The sequence below is a fragment of the Colletotrichum phormii genome (assembly GCF_030913505.1).
Source record: "Colletotrichum phormii strain CBS 102054 chromosome Unknown BDP81scaffold_18, whole genome shotgun sequence".
Taxonomy (NCBI): Eukaryota; Fungi; Ascomycota; class Sordariomycetes; order Glomerellales; family Glomerellaceae; genus Colletotrichum; species Colletotrichum phormii.
This window is the reverse complement of record NW_026851460.1, coordinates 579,486-594,299: the sequence shown is the minus strand read 5'-3', so window position 1 is coordinate 594,299 and position 14,814 is coordinate 579,486. Positions and strand designations below refer to the sequence as shown.

Below are 14,814 nucleotides of genomic sequence, written 5' to 3'. Positions count from 1 at the left end.
AATGCTGAGTTTTCATCTTGAGTGTATCAGTACACAATTGCAAACAAATGCGGATCTGAAATCCGATTCTCACACCAAAGACCTTGCCAACTTCTCTCTACGGCTGCAAATTTCAGCTGCTTGCCTTGCTCAACATCATCCGAAGTAGGAAACACAATCTCTTTGAGTTCCCATTGCCGTTCACATCATTGGAGATCGCGGGGTAATAGAGCTACAGTGGAGCAACTTATGGCGGGGTACAATCCAGCTTCCCTTGCATAGGTAACCTCCCAGCTGCAACCTCACCAACCGACAAGGTACAAGGACTGGCATCGGCACATCATAGTGGAATCTCGCTGTGAGGGTATCCTGCAGGAGGCTCCGAATTCAATAATCATCATGGTTCCAGTGGACAACGAAATCAAAGGCAGACTAGCCCTGGTGACAGGTGCCTCTGGTGGGTGAGTTGAGGCAACAACCTCATCCAGCGAGTTTGTGCCTAACAACCACAGAATCGGGGCAGCCTGCGCCCGAGAGCTCTTCGCCAATGGAGCACGTCTAGTCCTGACATGTTCATCCAAAGAAACCTCTGTCAAAATCAAAGACCTGGCTGATGAACTTATGAGATCAACGGATGAGGAGACCAGGGTTTCATGTCACGTAGTAGACATGTCTTCCACCAAGGCAATCGAAGAATTATTTAAGGATTTGGACATCGGATACGGCCAAGCGCCCGATATAATCATCTCCAACGCCGGCACGGCAGGCTTCAACAACAAAGCCAACCCCTACCTGGAGAACATCTCCCTCGAGGAGTTCGACTTCACCATCAACATCAACCTCCGCGCCTCTTTCCTGCTATGCAAGCTCGCCATGCCGCACATGGTCTCCCAGGGCTGGGGCCGCATCGTCTTCGTGTCATCCATATCAGCTATTGGCGGCGGTATCAACGGCTGCCACTACGCCGCGAGCAAGGCCGGCATGACGGGACTGATGAAAAACCTGGCGTCCAAGCATGCCAAGGACGGCGTCACGCTCAACGACGTCGCGCCAGCCATGATTGGTGATACGGGCATGATTCCCGACGAGAAACGTGTAGAGGGCACGCCTGGTGATGTGAAGAATATCCCTGTCGGAAGGCTGGGGACGCCGCAGGAGTGTGCTAATGTGGTTTTGATGTTGTGTAAGACTGGGTATTTGACTGGTCAGAGTATTTTGCTCAGTGGTGGGCTAAAGTGAAATATCAGCCTCCCTTCTCTTTCCTTCCTTCGCGTCGAATGATATTGCTTGGAGTACTTTTGATGCAGCTTTGGAGAGGTGGCCATAAAACATCATGATGTCTAGCTGTAGCAGCCTCGCAGATATGGACAAGAGGGGTACCGCGCTCTTTAATGATCACTATCGACAGGGATGAAGGCTATTTTGTCCACATCTTCGAGATGCGAAAAACACATCTGCGACGGACGCATTTTACATCTCCACATATTCTGGGATTTTGTGATTACTTTCCCCCAAGTTCGAGTGTACTTTATTTAGGACGAGTTTCCTGCGGGGTTATTGTCAGCTGCCGGGCCGCGGTGTAATTCCCGATGTATGATTACGCATGATGTTGTTCCCTAGTGTCGAATGAAACAAGTCAAAGACCACCGTTGTATTCCCTCCAAGTATTCTCTCCATGAAGTCTGTGTCTTGGCACAACACCTCAGAATCTACTTTGATACTACCTGACCATTATGAGCAAGCCTTGATAGCGCCTGTACACAATGCCCCTCTACGAGATATCCCACGCCACCCCTCTAAGCCAAAACCAGAGAGACGACCTCGCCAAGTCAATCACCGCGATACACAGCACCAAATTCACCGTCCCCAGAATGTTCATCAACGTAATCTTCACAGACTCCTCAAACACCCCAACCTACGTCGGCGGGAAACCAGTGAGCTCCATTCCCCTGTATACAGAGAAAGCCATTTACTAAATTCACAACCTCTAACCCCAGCGCAAGTCAAACCGCATCGTCGGTCGCGTCCGAAGAGGCTCCTCCCGGACGCAGGAGGACTTCAACTCTTTATGCCACGAGATCCGAGCCGCGTGGGCCCGGATTGTGCACCCAGAGACCGCAGCCGAAGAAGGCCAGCTACCGCCTCAGGACCTCGAGTTGAGGGCAGTCTTTATTACCGGGGAGCTCATTGCTGGGTTGAAAGCTAGCTTCCCGGTGCCTTTGGCTGGGGACGAGCTTGCGTGGGCTCAGGAGAATTATGCGGCGTTCAAGGAGAGGGCGGAGGCTGGGGATGAGGATTTTGCGGATCTTGTTGCTGAGGTTGAAAGTTGGCCAGAGTTTGGCACTTGCACTGGGGGAATATGATGTGTTGATCATAGTTACTAGTGAAACCTGACGAAGCCTGTCTGTTAGGAATCTGTATAACTGAAGCCGAATAGGCGCCTCACCACGCAAATTCTTCTTATTCTTCTCCGGCGGCTTGCTCGAGTTCACACTTGGAAGCAGCCTCAAAGACTGGCTACGGGCCCAATCAATGCCACAAGGCACGGCAAGTTTTTACAAGCAGTATATTTGTGGCAGAGGGAGACATGAGGCTCTTTTCCCCTTGTTCCAGGCTGTCACCTAGAAAAGACGTAGAGGGGGGTTGTTTATGGAGAAGCTGTGCCCTTTGTCAGTTGTCCTACGCGGGTCATGCTCTTATGGTAGACGGTAAAGATCTCGATATAGCCGTGTTGTACAAAGACGTTTCGGAGACCGCCAATCGGGCTGTTGTCCAGGCGTATGGAAATGATCTCAGTGGCGCGTGCGGGCTGTCCGCTTGTCGAGGAAGTTCGAGGTTATATCCCACTCTTCAGCCACTAACGCCCCGACGACTCTTGCCATGTATTCTTCAGCGTAGTAACTCGCGATCACAGACCAAGTATGACTGGGCAGCTACCTCCTTTGTGCAAGAACCGAGAGCGTGTAGCCAGCAGTCCTCCCAAGAGATTACAGGAAATCGGGGCTCGTGATCCCCATTCAGCCGCCAAAAGAAAGAAGAACAAAAATGCCCTCTGTGCTATAGTTAGAATCGACCTGATGGATGACTATTAAAGTCTAAGGAATTTGCCCGCGATTAGCAGCCTAAGAGACAGATCTGACATTTGGTAGTAGCAGCACCATTAGTGGCATTCAATAATCAGTCTTACTAATTCCCTTTCCTAAGACAAGGCAAGGCATGGTAGATCGATGCATACCTGTACGATCGAGGTGTGATTCATCGCCCTTCAGCCCAGAAGCTCACCACCCGTTGCCACCAACAACCCGCTCCATACCTTCCCGTCCCGTCCACACCTGAATACACAACAAGCCTTCATATACCCCTCCAAGTCCAATTCTGTCACCAGCACAGCAGGCGCCCTCTAGGTCGGGGGTCAGGTCAAACTGTGGCGTAGGTGGTGGAATTGGTTAATGGTCAACAATCAAATTTACACACCAACCAGCCTTACTCGACGACAGGCTAAGCGACCGAGTTCGAATCCCAGCATATGCATATTCGACCCGACGTCTTTAATATATGGGAGGTAGATGCAGCTTGGGACAATACACATGGGACGTCCATCAGGCGCTATAAGCATTCGATCACTTGCGGGCTTGTATGAAGTCCTTGTGTTATGTAGAATTGGTATCATTGGATTAACTATTTCTCTTTCTCTCTCGGTCTCGCACCGTACACGATCGTCAGGTCTATCAGGCGTGTATATCTTTTGGTTTTGTTTGAGGGGATGTATCGTACAGGGGGTGGTTATGTCGTGTCTCTCGATCGGTCCAAGGAAAATAGAGGCAAGAGTACAGGTCGGTATCGATCGGTTCGGGTCATTCGTAACATTGAAGGGTAAAAAGAAGATAAAAAGGCCACACACGCTCAGATGGACAAACAGGGTTGGATGTCCCTCACATGGAAGGGCACCCCAATGCATACTTGAAAGGCTCCCCCGCGGCAGGCCCTGGTGATGGAGGCCTACCTCGCGGGCCTGTCAAATAGCTCAGTCTTTACGACTCTCTGGCTCACGCTCTCCATCCGTATTCCGGCTGTCGTGAGACACCGGCCGCTCAACGGGCGACAAGCCTCCAACACTAGCCGCCACGATACCGGGCATGCCAAGAGCGGCCTTCATCGGCGACGCGTTATGTCTGCTCGATGATCTGGACCCGCTCCGGCTGCGTGTTCTCTCGCGGTACTCGCGGGGCTTCATGATCACTTCGCTAATCTGGCTGATTCTTCCTCCCTTGATGCGCTTGAGGAAGGCGAGGTCGTCTCTGATCTCGAGTAGGGCATCCTTGACGCCACCGGCGCCCAGGTGCTCGCTATCCTCCTCGTCCGTCTTCGTCTTGCGCTTCCACTTGGGGATCTTGGACCACACCCAAGCAAAGGGGCTGACGAGGGCGACGAACCACGAGTCGGGGAAGAGCCGGATGAGGACGCCCATGGGGATCGAGATAATGCCGAGGACGATGGAGATGCCCCACTGTGGTCCGTTGAGCTTCTCGACCTTGAAGGCGGCGCCGCCCACGAAGACGATGAGGACCTGACCGCCGGCCATGATGGCCATCATGAGCGCGAAGAGCTTGTTCTTGGTGATACCTTCAAAGATGTTGAGGTTGTTATCGATGCGTCTGCTGTTAATGAGCTTGAAGATTTGCATTAAGACGAAGACGTTGAAGACGAGTGTCTTTTGCTGGCCAGATGGGTAGTTGAGGAAGTTGGGGCCGACAAAGTGGAGGATCAGGGTGACGATGAGTTGGTAGATGGACTGGCCGATAATCATCTTCCACATGGGCGTGTTGATCAACGCGGCGGTCTTGGCCTCGGGCTTGCGGTGGAGCATGCTCTCAGTGGGAGGATCGGTAGCTAGGGCGAGGGCGGCGAAGGTGTCCATGATGAGGTTGACCCAGAGAAGCTGAACAGCGTTCAAGACGGGCTCTTGCGTCTCGCTGCCTACAGCGGTGACAAAGGTGAGGACGACGGCAGTGATGTTGACTGTGATCTGGAACTGCAAGAACTTCTTGACGGCGTCGTTGATGGCGCGGCCCCAAGCCATGGCTTTGACGATTGACGAAAAGTTATCGTCCATCAAAATGATATCGGAGGCTTCCTTGGCGACTTCGGTTCCGGTGATACCCATGGAGAAACCGACATCAGCAGACTTCAGGGCAGGCGCATCGTTCGTGCCGTCGCCAGTGACGGCAACAACCTCGCCCAAACCTCTCAAAGCCTTGACCAGGATTCTCTTGTCCTCGGGGCTGGATCGTGCCAAAACACAGAGTTCCCGAACAATGTTGACGCGCTCGCGTTCATCCATGCGGCGAAACTCGATTCCCTCCATGACCTTGCCCTTCTCCGTAAGAATACCGCAATCCTTCGCAATGGCTCTCGCCGTCTCGACATTGTCACCGGTAACCATCTTCACGGAGACAGAGGCTGTGCGGCAGTCCTCCACGGCCTTCGGGACGCCGGCTCGGACAGGATCCTGAATACCCACAACACCAAGCCACGTCAGATTCTTGAAGATGCTGGAGAACTCGACGTTCTGGGTGCCTTCCTCCTTGCGAGCGTTTTCCGGGGGCCACTGCTCGAAATCGCGGTAGCCGAGGGCAATCGTGCGGAGGGAGCGGCGGGCGTAGTCGGTGATGGTTTGACGAATATGCCCCTGCTGATCCGATGCCATGGAGGCAGTCGTAGGAGACTTCGTGGGGTCGGAGACGGCACTGGTGCATTGTCCCAAAAGGATCTCAGGGGCGCCCTTGACGAAGAAACGGTACTTGTTGTTTGGGAGGCGCACAACGGCACCCATAGCCTTTCGCTTCGAGTTGAATGGAAACAGTTGCTGGACAGGGCAGTTTTCGCGCTCGATGGCGATTTGCTGAAGGGCAAAGCATCGGCGAGCCCAGTCGAGCAGGGCGGTTTCGGTTTTCGTGCCTACAAACACCTGCTTTCCGTTCTCCTCCGTCTCGAAGGCAGTCGTGTTCATCGCGACGGACTGCTTAACCAGATCCCTGAAATCTGCGTCGATTGCCGAGGAAAGCTTGGACATGGGGACTTCGGTGGAGGTGGTTTGGGACTTCTTGTCATCTCCAGTAACATGCACGTCCGACTCCTCATCTTCCTGGCCGTTCTCGGTGGATTGATCGTCTGAGGCAACGAAGCGGAACTTGCCAGTGCCCAACGTGCCAGCGACGACGGTCATAACATTCTCCGTCAGGGTACCAGTCTTGTCAGAGCAAATGACGGTCGCATTGCCCATGGTCTCGCAGGACTGGAGGTGACGGACGAGGTTGTTCTCCTTGGTCATCCGCTTTGTGGCGTAGGCGAGGGCGAGAGTGACGGCTAGGGGCAGACCCTCGGGCACTGCAACGACGATGATGGTGATGGATGTGATGAGAATCTGCAGGAAACGTTGGCCCTTCTCCTCGGGGGAGTCGCTATTATTGGGAAGGTGAGCCAGGAATTCGATCGTCAAGACACTAAGAAGGAGAAGACCGGCACCGCTGCCGAGCTTCGCAATGTAACCTGGAAGTGTTGTTAGCAACCTGCCCAGCCAGGTCGTAAAGTAAACTTACCCGCAAGGATATTCAGCTTGAGCTGGAGAGGAGTCATTCCAGGATCGTCGCGGAGGGACATCATGGTCTTGCCGTGGCTCGAGTTCTGGCCGACAGCAGTGACCAAAAATGTTCCAACGCCATCCAGGACTCTGGCTCCAGAAATGATAAAAGGGTCAAGCTTCTTGGGGTTCACCTCCTCCTCGTGCAGCGCCTTCATGACGGCGTCTGCGGGTACCTTTTTGATAAGATCCGACTCTCCAGTTGCAGACGATTCATCGCAGCTGACGTTGTGCCCGTCGATGAAAACACCATCCACCGGAATGATGTCTCCCTGCTCCAGAAGCATGACGTCTCCAACAAGAATGTCGTGAACCGAGAGGTTCGCGGGCTTTCCGGATCGAATAACCTTGACAATACGGTCCTCCTTCTTCTGGTTGAGCTTCCGGAACTGCCTCTCCTTTTGCCAATCGTTGAGCGAACCGACGACGACGACAATCGTGATAGCGACGATAATGGCGACACCTTCAACCCACTCGAGCTTGGCAGTGTCGTCTCCGTGATGAGTTGCTCCAAAAGTTTGATACAATCCCAATGCCAGGGAGATGACAGCGGCCACACTCAACAGGATCAAGACTTTGTCCTTCATCGCAATCCAAGCGAGTTGCAACAGTGACAGCGATTTCCTCTCTGGCAGGATGTTTTGCCCGAACACTCTCTTCCGGTCGTCGAAGTCTTTGCCGGCACCTTCGCCATGGTGGGCAGCATCCTGTTGAAGCGCGTCCGTTGGCACAGCGTCCGAGGACGACGGGAGCTTCTTCCCTGCGGCGACGGCTTCCTCGAAGCTGATGCTGCCATCGAGCCTGGATTCGTCGAGACTCAGACCGGCGCGCCTGTCTGTTCGTAGACCCTTTTCCAAGCCTACAAGACCTCCAACGGCAACGAATGCATCTAGACTCTTTGGATTAATGAGCTTCGAAACCTGGCCAGGTGTATAGGCAAACGGGTTGTTATCGACGTGAAAAGACGCCTCCTCGCCCGGATTCGGCGCCAAGGCATCGTCTGGGTTGGCGCCGTAGCCTTTGGGAGAGCCCGAGAGGTGTGCAGTCGGGGAACCCTTGTCAGTGCCTTCATTTGTCTTTGACTTTGCTAACGTCGTGTTATTCGAGTCCCAAGACTGGGACCGTGACTTTCTCGTGGGCACTGATAACGTATTATTGATTTCGTCGCCGTGATCTGAGGAAGACGGTGACGATGTGACTTGGTGTTGGTCGTCTTCTGTAAGTCGAACGCGTCCGTGGTTAGTTTGGCCCGGCTGGAGGCGGTGGGAGAAGGATTATTTCATGACCGGTCCAGGGAGGAGGAATGCAATATGGCGTCATACCTTGTTCGTTCACAGCGGAAGTATCCAGCGTGATAGTAGGCGCCCGTGGCCGCCTCAGCGGAGAAGGAGTCCGCGGCATGGCGATGCCTTGGTCTAATTATTTGTGTGTTTTGGTTGGTGTTTCTGCCTCGCCGGTCCCAGAGTAGTGTTCCTGGAGAGCGGTGGGAGCTTGGAGGGCAATGTAGAAACTTGTAAGACAGTGACAGTCGGTCCGCCTCGTTTTGGGGAGGAAGGAGCAGTGGTGATTGGAAGCTGCTCTTTGGCGGCGGGCGTTGGTGAATAGGTAGCTGCGGAAACAACTTTGGATGCGCGGGTTGTGGTGCAAACAAAGAAGGGTTGTGATGTTACACACACTGAGTATGTAAATGGACCCAAAGAAGAGGGAGCCAGCTGTTCAACGAATGGCAATTGAAAGTAGCACCTTTGCGGGCTGAAGAGGTAATGATTCGATTTGGATTGGGAGGCGGTGTAGATTAGTGTCGAAAGGGAGGCAGGGAGAGAAAACAATGGATCGAGGTGAGGGAGCTTGTTGACTGAAGCTTGTACGCTGCTGGTGTTGGTGGCGGCTTGTCGTTTACCTCCCGGTGAGGATTATTGGTGCCAGCGATACGGGTTGCGGGATGGGACGTCGATGCCAGTTGATATGTCTGGACGTGGAACCTCAGGCGAGGGTGATCTGGAGAAGGCGGCCCGCTAGGTTTGGTGGGGTCATGACATCCAAGGTGCCATAGAAGAGGGCTGTGAAGCGTGAACCTTTCTCTTTTGGACCGATGAGGTGTTGATTCGGTACGTGTCTATCGACAAGGTATCCGGATGGCAGAGGATTCAAGTTGGATGAAAAGAGGAGATGGGAAACGGGTAGAGATGCGGGCTGTGGCAGGGCAGATTTGGGCAGAAAAGACCAAGGTCATCAGGAGTCACGATGCCGAGGGTGAGGAAGAGAGAGAGAGAGAGAGAGAGAGAGAGAGAGAGAGGATTAGTGACGTGGAGAAGAAGCGTCTGCGTGATGATGTTCTTTCGGTTGTGGACTGACAAGTAGCAATCAACAACGGGCCAAGCGCCCGCAAAAGCCGCCAGCTTTAATCCACGTCGATACAAATGATGGTGGCACAGGGTTGCACGCTCGGGACGAGAAGCATGGGGGGGGGAAGAAACAACACGCCGCTGGAGTCTGGACATCGCAGGTGCCTCACCAGCTGGGCTTGGCAGGTTCTAGGCCGCCTGGCCAACGAGTGAGGTACTCTGGGCTGGAGAGCATTCATCAGGATAGGAGAATTACACAGCCACCATTGCGGTGATTCGACCAAAGCCAAGGAAATCCCAAGATGCCAAGACGTCGCTCACGCCCAGTACGTAAACGTGCAGAGGCGAGTGGTCATCTACGAAGTACGTTAATTCGCGCTGCACCACTTTGTTCTTTTACTGCTTGCTCACTGTTCGCTCATTGAGACTCTGAGAGGAGACCCATGTCTGTCAGGGTAAAGCATACGGGTTGTTTAATCGCCAAGACGGGGAGCACCTCATTTGATATCGAGAGTGCTGTTCAAGCGGTACGGAGTGCAGGGGGTGCGCCAAGCCATGTCTTGAATTGCGGTGGACGGTGGAAATACATTCAATTTATCAAAATAAAAGCATTCAATCAGGTTAGATACGAGGACCTCGCTCTCCCTCTTTAGTCGCCCTCCTCTTGACTATCGATTATGGGCTATAACCTTACCTCACTCGGGTAATGTGACAGTATCTGCAGCACATGTAATATTTGACCTTTTTCTCACTCACTTTTTACTTTTCACTGCTCACTCACTCTCATTCTCACTCTCAAGTTTCACTCATAAACTCGGGTCCCGGTACGTGTCCGTTGACCGAGGTGAAGAACAACCGGACCAGTTACCGTCAGTCACCGCCCCCCAGTTACGACGGGCCCGGTGTTCGCTTCACCGGGTGGAGAGCTTTGGTCACTCTGAGCCCCCAGTGACGGTGGACTGATCCATATGTCGCCTGAAGAACGAATGAATCCAGCAAAGATTGGATGCCGCCGAGACATTTTTTGCTTCCTCCGTTCTCAACTTCTCTATGACAACCGAGGAAAGACAAGGAGGCCGCCGACCGCAACAAGAGAGATGAGCCACAGTCCGGCCCTCTTGGCAGGAACCTAACAGTGGCCCATCTTTGAACCAGCACTCTCCCGAGCAACGTGGCGAAGCGACAAAAAAGATGACTACTCCGTAGGTTCTGTCAACTGTTTGAGCCTTTGAGGCAAAAAAGAACAACTTTGGGGCGACATCTTCCCATCCCAACTTTCATCATAGCTTCTCCACGTTTTGTGTGGCCGTGCTCGCAAAGGTCAGATCGGGTAGGAAAGACCTAATGGCAATTTTTGCCTTTTGCCATGCAGCCGCTGGGGTTGGTTGGCCTGATCTGCCCCGAACTCAACTCTCAACCGTGATGGATATTGGATAATGGATACATCTCATCATCATTGGGGCAACCATGGCAGCCATCCCGCGTCGAGGGATTGTCATTGTGGCACCCACACCCGGAACACTCCAGCCCTTCTGCATACCCGGAGCCGGTGACAACCCTGCGATTACTTCGTAGAGGCTATAGAGCAGCCCGGAACAAGAACCCCGGCAGGCAAAGGAGTTTGCATCACAGAGTACCCATCCCCCGTCAGGTACCTATTGCGAGTGTGCTGTCACCTGTGGTAAGGTACGGACAGATAACTACCGTCCTCGGGATGCGCCCACCCTTGGGCTGACGATGGGCTCGGATGAGCCAAAAAAGACTTGGCTCATCGAGGATTCGAGAGGCCGAGGAGAAGGACTCTCAACTGAGGGCCGAGGACTGCACTGCCTCTCTTGGTCGTCCCACACTCCGTCGTTTTCCACCTCTTCCGATTTGTCTCCCACAATTCCTTCAGTGAACATAGGCCGACTCAAGAAACAGATACATAGCAGGGGGCGGGGGATGGGGAGACTGCCAAGACATTGAACTGACATCATCTCAAATCACACAAGAACACACACACACACACTCTCTCTCTCTCTCTCACGTCTCTCTCTCTCACGTCTCTCTCTCTCTCACGTCTCTCTCTCTCACGTCTCTCTCTCTCACGTCTCTCTCTCACACGTCTCTCTCTCACACGTCTCTCTCTCACACGTCTCTCTCTCTCACGTCTCTCTCTCTCTCTCACGTCTCTCTCTCTCTCTCACGTCTCCTGCTGTGGCAGGAGAAGAAAAACAAGGCTTCTTCCCCAAGCAAACCAGCCATGTGCCTAGATTCTTGTGGGTGTCACCGTGTCACGGTTGTCTGATGGAACAGAACTTCCAGCGAGTGCCTCTGAGAGTTGGCACACCCACATGAACAATAAACCTCACCACTTACAGGTGCAACAGCTGGAAGAGGAGGCGCAGCTGTGTTGCAGCAGAAAATGCCAAGTGACAGCCTAGTTTGGTTTTGTTTTGATAGTCGACCCTCCCCGTCAGTGGTCATCCGTGTCACCCACACCCGGGAAACGAAGAAGAAAACTTTAAAGTGGCAGCAACTCCTTGACGGAGTACTAGTGCAGTTTCTTCCACGAGGGAAGCTCTGAAAAACACCTTTTCCCATCCCAGGGATTGCACTCCTTTCCCTCTGACGTCAGATTAGGAACCTGAAGGCGGCGGGACAGAAGCTTCCATTCGGAAACCTGCGCCGAAACGGCATGTTCCAGCCAGTCTTTTTTCCATCATTTTCCAAGCTCCTAGTGTAAAACATGGCAACTTTTTTTTTTTTGACTTGGGTTTTCCATCCCGTCGATAGTTCCTTCTGACGGACAAGTTTCATGCGTCTAACCAAGATATTCGGGTGTTTAAGTTCATTGCGGCTGGATCATTAGGGTTTTTCATGGCGGTCTGGTCCCAACCTTCACTACCTTACTCGGTACTTGAGTAAAAACGAGGTGAACTAAGCAGCTAAGGTAACCTAACTTTGACAGCCAAGCCAAGGTAGGTAATGGACCGACCGCTACTTTGCTGGCACAGCTGGCAGCATCTTTTTCTCTCATGCCTAACAAAACGCTGATCGGCCGCCCAAGGCATGCAAGGTGATAACCCGTGATAGGTGTACAAAATACGCCCAATCGGCGCGCCAAGCGACGCGAAACCAGGACCAACGCCCATGAGAAGAAAAAAATTACCAACGGCAAGAAACACCGCCTCGAATACCAAGACGCCGCAGAACAAAGATTCGCCCTCACGCCTCAGGGCCCTCTTCGCTTCGCTCGCCTGCTTTCTTCTCTCTCAGATTCCAGCTGTGATGTCTTTGTACTACAAAGTACGTATCCGTATCAACTTTGGAAATCGCCCCTGACTCGGTCTTGGCGCTGGCGCAGCAATTCAAATGACTCTGTGACTTCTCGTTTTCGCCTCTGTACTCCGTGGGACCGTAGGGTACTATACGGATGCCATGATCTGTCGATGCGCGCGGAGATTCGCGCGAGTTGCAATGCCGGGCCATCCCGTTTCCTTCCATTGCGGTTGACCATGCATGATGCCCTGGCACGGGTAGAATTACATCCACTCCGGCCTCGACGGTGACATCCGGCACCATCGCCGGTCGGGTCTCCACAATTACCGGGCTCGTTGCCGAAGCCCTATCGGATGTCCCAGTCACTACCTACTTACCTTACCTTACCTTACCTACTAGGTACCGAGATGACTGTTTATCAAGGACATGCGCTCTAAAGTCTCTTTTAATCAGCCAACGTTAAACACCTTTTGTAAAGCTTGGGTCATATGGGCGCTGACGACTAATCCTTTATGCAGGTGAATTTGGGCAATTCAAACGTGATCCCCCCGGAGCTTACTGAAGATTCCGTATTACCAATCCGTGTTGACGCTTATCAGAGGAAAACAATATCCTCATCGCTAAATTTTGCTCTACAAATAGGCTGCTGATTCTTTATATGGAGGGATTCCAAGGTGCTGAAACCGTGAGATAACCAAAGCCACGAATATCGTGTAGATTACGCTCTCCTTGAGATAAAGCAAATAGACACTACCTATCCACACATCAAACCAAACCTACCCTCTTCTCATCTCTGCCCCTCATAAGAGCCATGCCAACATACGTAGTCACCGGCGCAAGAGCCGGCATCGGCCTCGGATACATCAATCAACTAAGCAAATCCCCCTCCAACACAGTCATCGCCCTCGTCCGCTCCACCTCCCCTTCCTCTGCCACCTCCCTCTCAGCTCTCGAAGCCATCCGATCCTCCAGCGTCGCCACAACGCATATACTCGAATGCGACGTCTCCTCCGAGGCATCCATCGCTGCGCTCCCCGGCCGGCTCTCAGCCGCCCTCGACAAGGGCCGTAGGGCGACGCCGGCCAAAGTGGACTTCCTCATCAACAACGCCGCGACGCTGCAATTTGCGCACCAGACGAGTTTGACCCTTGATAAAGAGGGGTTGGATGTGCACATGGAGACCAACGTCCTTGGGCCGGCGAGGATGGTACAGGTTTTGATGCCGTTTTTGACTGCCAAGCGGGGTGACGAGGGTGAGAGCGAGGGCGAGGGCGGGGAGCGGATCGCCGCGGTCGTCGCCAACATCACCTCCGGCGCGGGAAGCCTGGGATGGACCAGCGCCGGCCGCGTCGGGATGCTGGCGGGCTACTCCATCAGCAAGGCGGCGCTGAATATGCTGACGGTGCACCAGGCCAAGGAGTTGCGGGGCGAGGGGGTCGTCGCGGTGGCAGTCGATCCGGGTCACGTCAAGACTGCTTCTGGGGGGCCTGGGGCGACGGTTGAGGTGGAGGATAGTGCGCGGGGTATATTGTCGCTACTGGCTGGGCTCAAGGTTGCTGATAGTGGGAGGTTCTTTTTGTATAATGGGACTTCTGTTCCTTGGTAGACTTTTGGGATGTTCAGTCGTTGAGATGAAGGGGTTTTCTTTCGAGACTCGACTAGTTGTTTTGTTCTTGGGCGGCTTCACTGTATTTAGTCTCCTACTCCGAGCTTGTAGATGATCGAGAAGTTCGTGGAAGCTTTCAGGGGGGGGCTAAAGACATGTTTGCTTTCAACTTTCAAAAGGGCGGTCGTCAAACTCTTCTTGTATTAAGCTTGAATCAACGTCCCTCTTAGAACCAAAAATCCCGGGTTCGAGGGTTTATAACCCGAATTGTACCTTTATTCATAATACCTTTGGATGGTATTCTGGAGAAAAAAGGGCCTTTTACATAAGTCCAATTAATCAGCGTTCCTCTTTTCTTGACCACCCAATTCGTCTCGCATTTCTGACGAGCTTGACTTATGACTTGAACTCGTAGCTCTGAATACAAACGAATCCAAGAAATCAAATTATAAGAAGACTAGCATGAGACGGGTCCCGATCAAGAGAGGCTTTCATAATTATCACGTCTACATCTTTCCCGTCCGAGGACGATGAGTACTAGGTACCTTAGGTGAGAGAATCAGGAAGACATGGGGAAGGGAAGGAACCGTCCCTGCTTCGGTTCCTCCGACCACCACCTGAATACACACCCGAATACACCACAAGCCGAAGCCCATATAGACCCCCTCAACTCCATTCTCGTCAACCAGCCAGCAGGCGCCCCCCTCGGGGAGTCAGGTCAAAACTAGCTGGGTGGTGGAGTGGTTCAAGTCCACGCAACAAGCCTAATCGGTGAAGGCTAAGATGTCCCGTGTTCGAGTCCCAGCAAGAGCGCCAGAGATGTAGCCCCCATTCGCCACCGGGGGGGGGTGAACTCTTTTGTTTTTGGTTTTTTTGTAAGTCTTGATGTTAGCGAGACGTACAGCCTGGCTACTCAATAAATAATACATACAACTCACCATTTTTGCAGTGCTGCCTGGGAATCATCAAGACACCCAACG

At 53.0% G+C, this 14,814-nt stretch overlaps 4 protein-coding genes across 4 annotated transcripts; 3 read left to right on the top strand and 1 right to left on the bottom strand.

Moving 5' to 3' along the window:
• Nucleotides 1-378: 378 nt before the first annotated feature.
• BDP81DRAFT_397274 (short chain dehydrogenase) lies at nt 379-1,218 on the top strand (the record flags this gene model as incomplete). The annotated part of the gene is made up of 2 exons (XM_060588299.1): nt 379-440; nt 492-1,218. The coding sequence occupies 2 exons, from the start codon at nt 379-381 to the stop codon at nt 1,216-1,218; spliced, it is 789 nt and encodes a 262-aa protein (XP_060441991.1).
• Nucleotides 1,219-1,480: 262 nt separating this feature from the next.
• Nucleotides 1,481-2,454, top strand: BDP81DRAFT_73017 (uncharacterized protein). Its single transcript, XM_060596212.1, has 2 exons — nt 1,481-1,913; nt 1,977-2,454. The coding sequence occupies exons 1-2, from the start codon at nt 1,743-1,745 to the stop codon at nt 2,340-2,342; spliced, it is 537 nt and encodes a 178-aa protein (XP_060441990.1). The 5' UTR covers nt 1,481-1,742; the 3' UTR covers nt 2,343-2,454.
• A 1,549-nt stretch (nt 2,455-4,003) lies between these two features.
• Nucleotides 4,004-8,020, bottom strand: BDP81DRAFT_397272 (calcium-translocating P-type ATPase; the record flags this gene model as incomplete). Its single annotated transcript, XM_060588298.1, has 3 exons — nt 4,004-6,528; nt 6,579-7,835; nt 7,942-8,020. 3 exons carry the CDS (start codon nt 8,018-8,020, stop codon nt 4,004-4,006), a joined length of 3,861 nt encoding a protein of 1,286 aa, XP_060441989.1.
• A 5,019-nt stretch (nt 8,021-13,039) lies between these two features.
• On the top strand, nt 13,040-13,834 carry BDP81DRAFT_463562 (NADP-dependent dehydrogenase-like protein; the record flags this gene model as incomplete). Its single annotated transcript, XM_060594042.1, has 1 exon — nt 13,040-13,834. The coding sequence occupies one exon, from the start codon at nt 13,040-13,042 to the stop codon at nt 13,832-13,834; it is 795 nt and encodes a 264-aa protein (XP_060441988.1).
• Between the last annotated feature and the right edge of the window lie 980 nt (nt 13,835-14,814).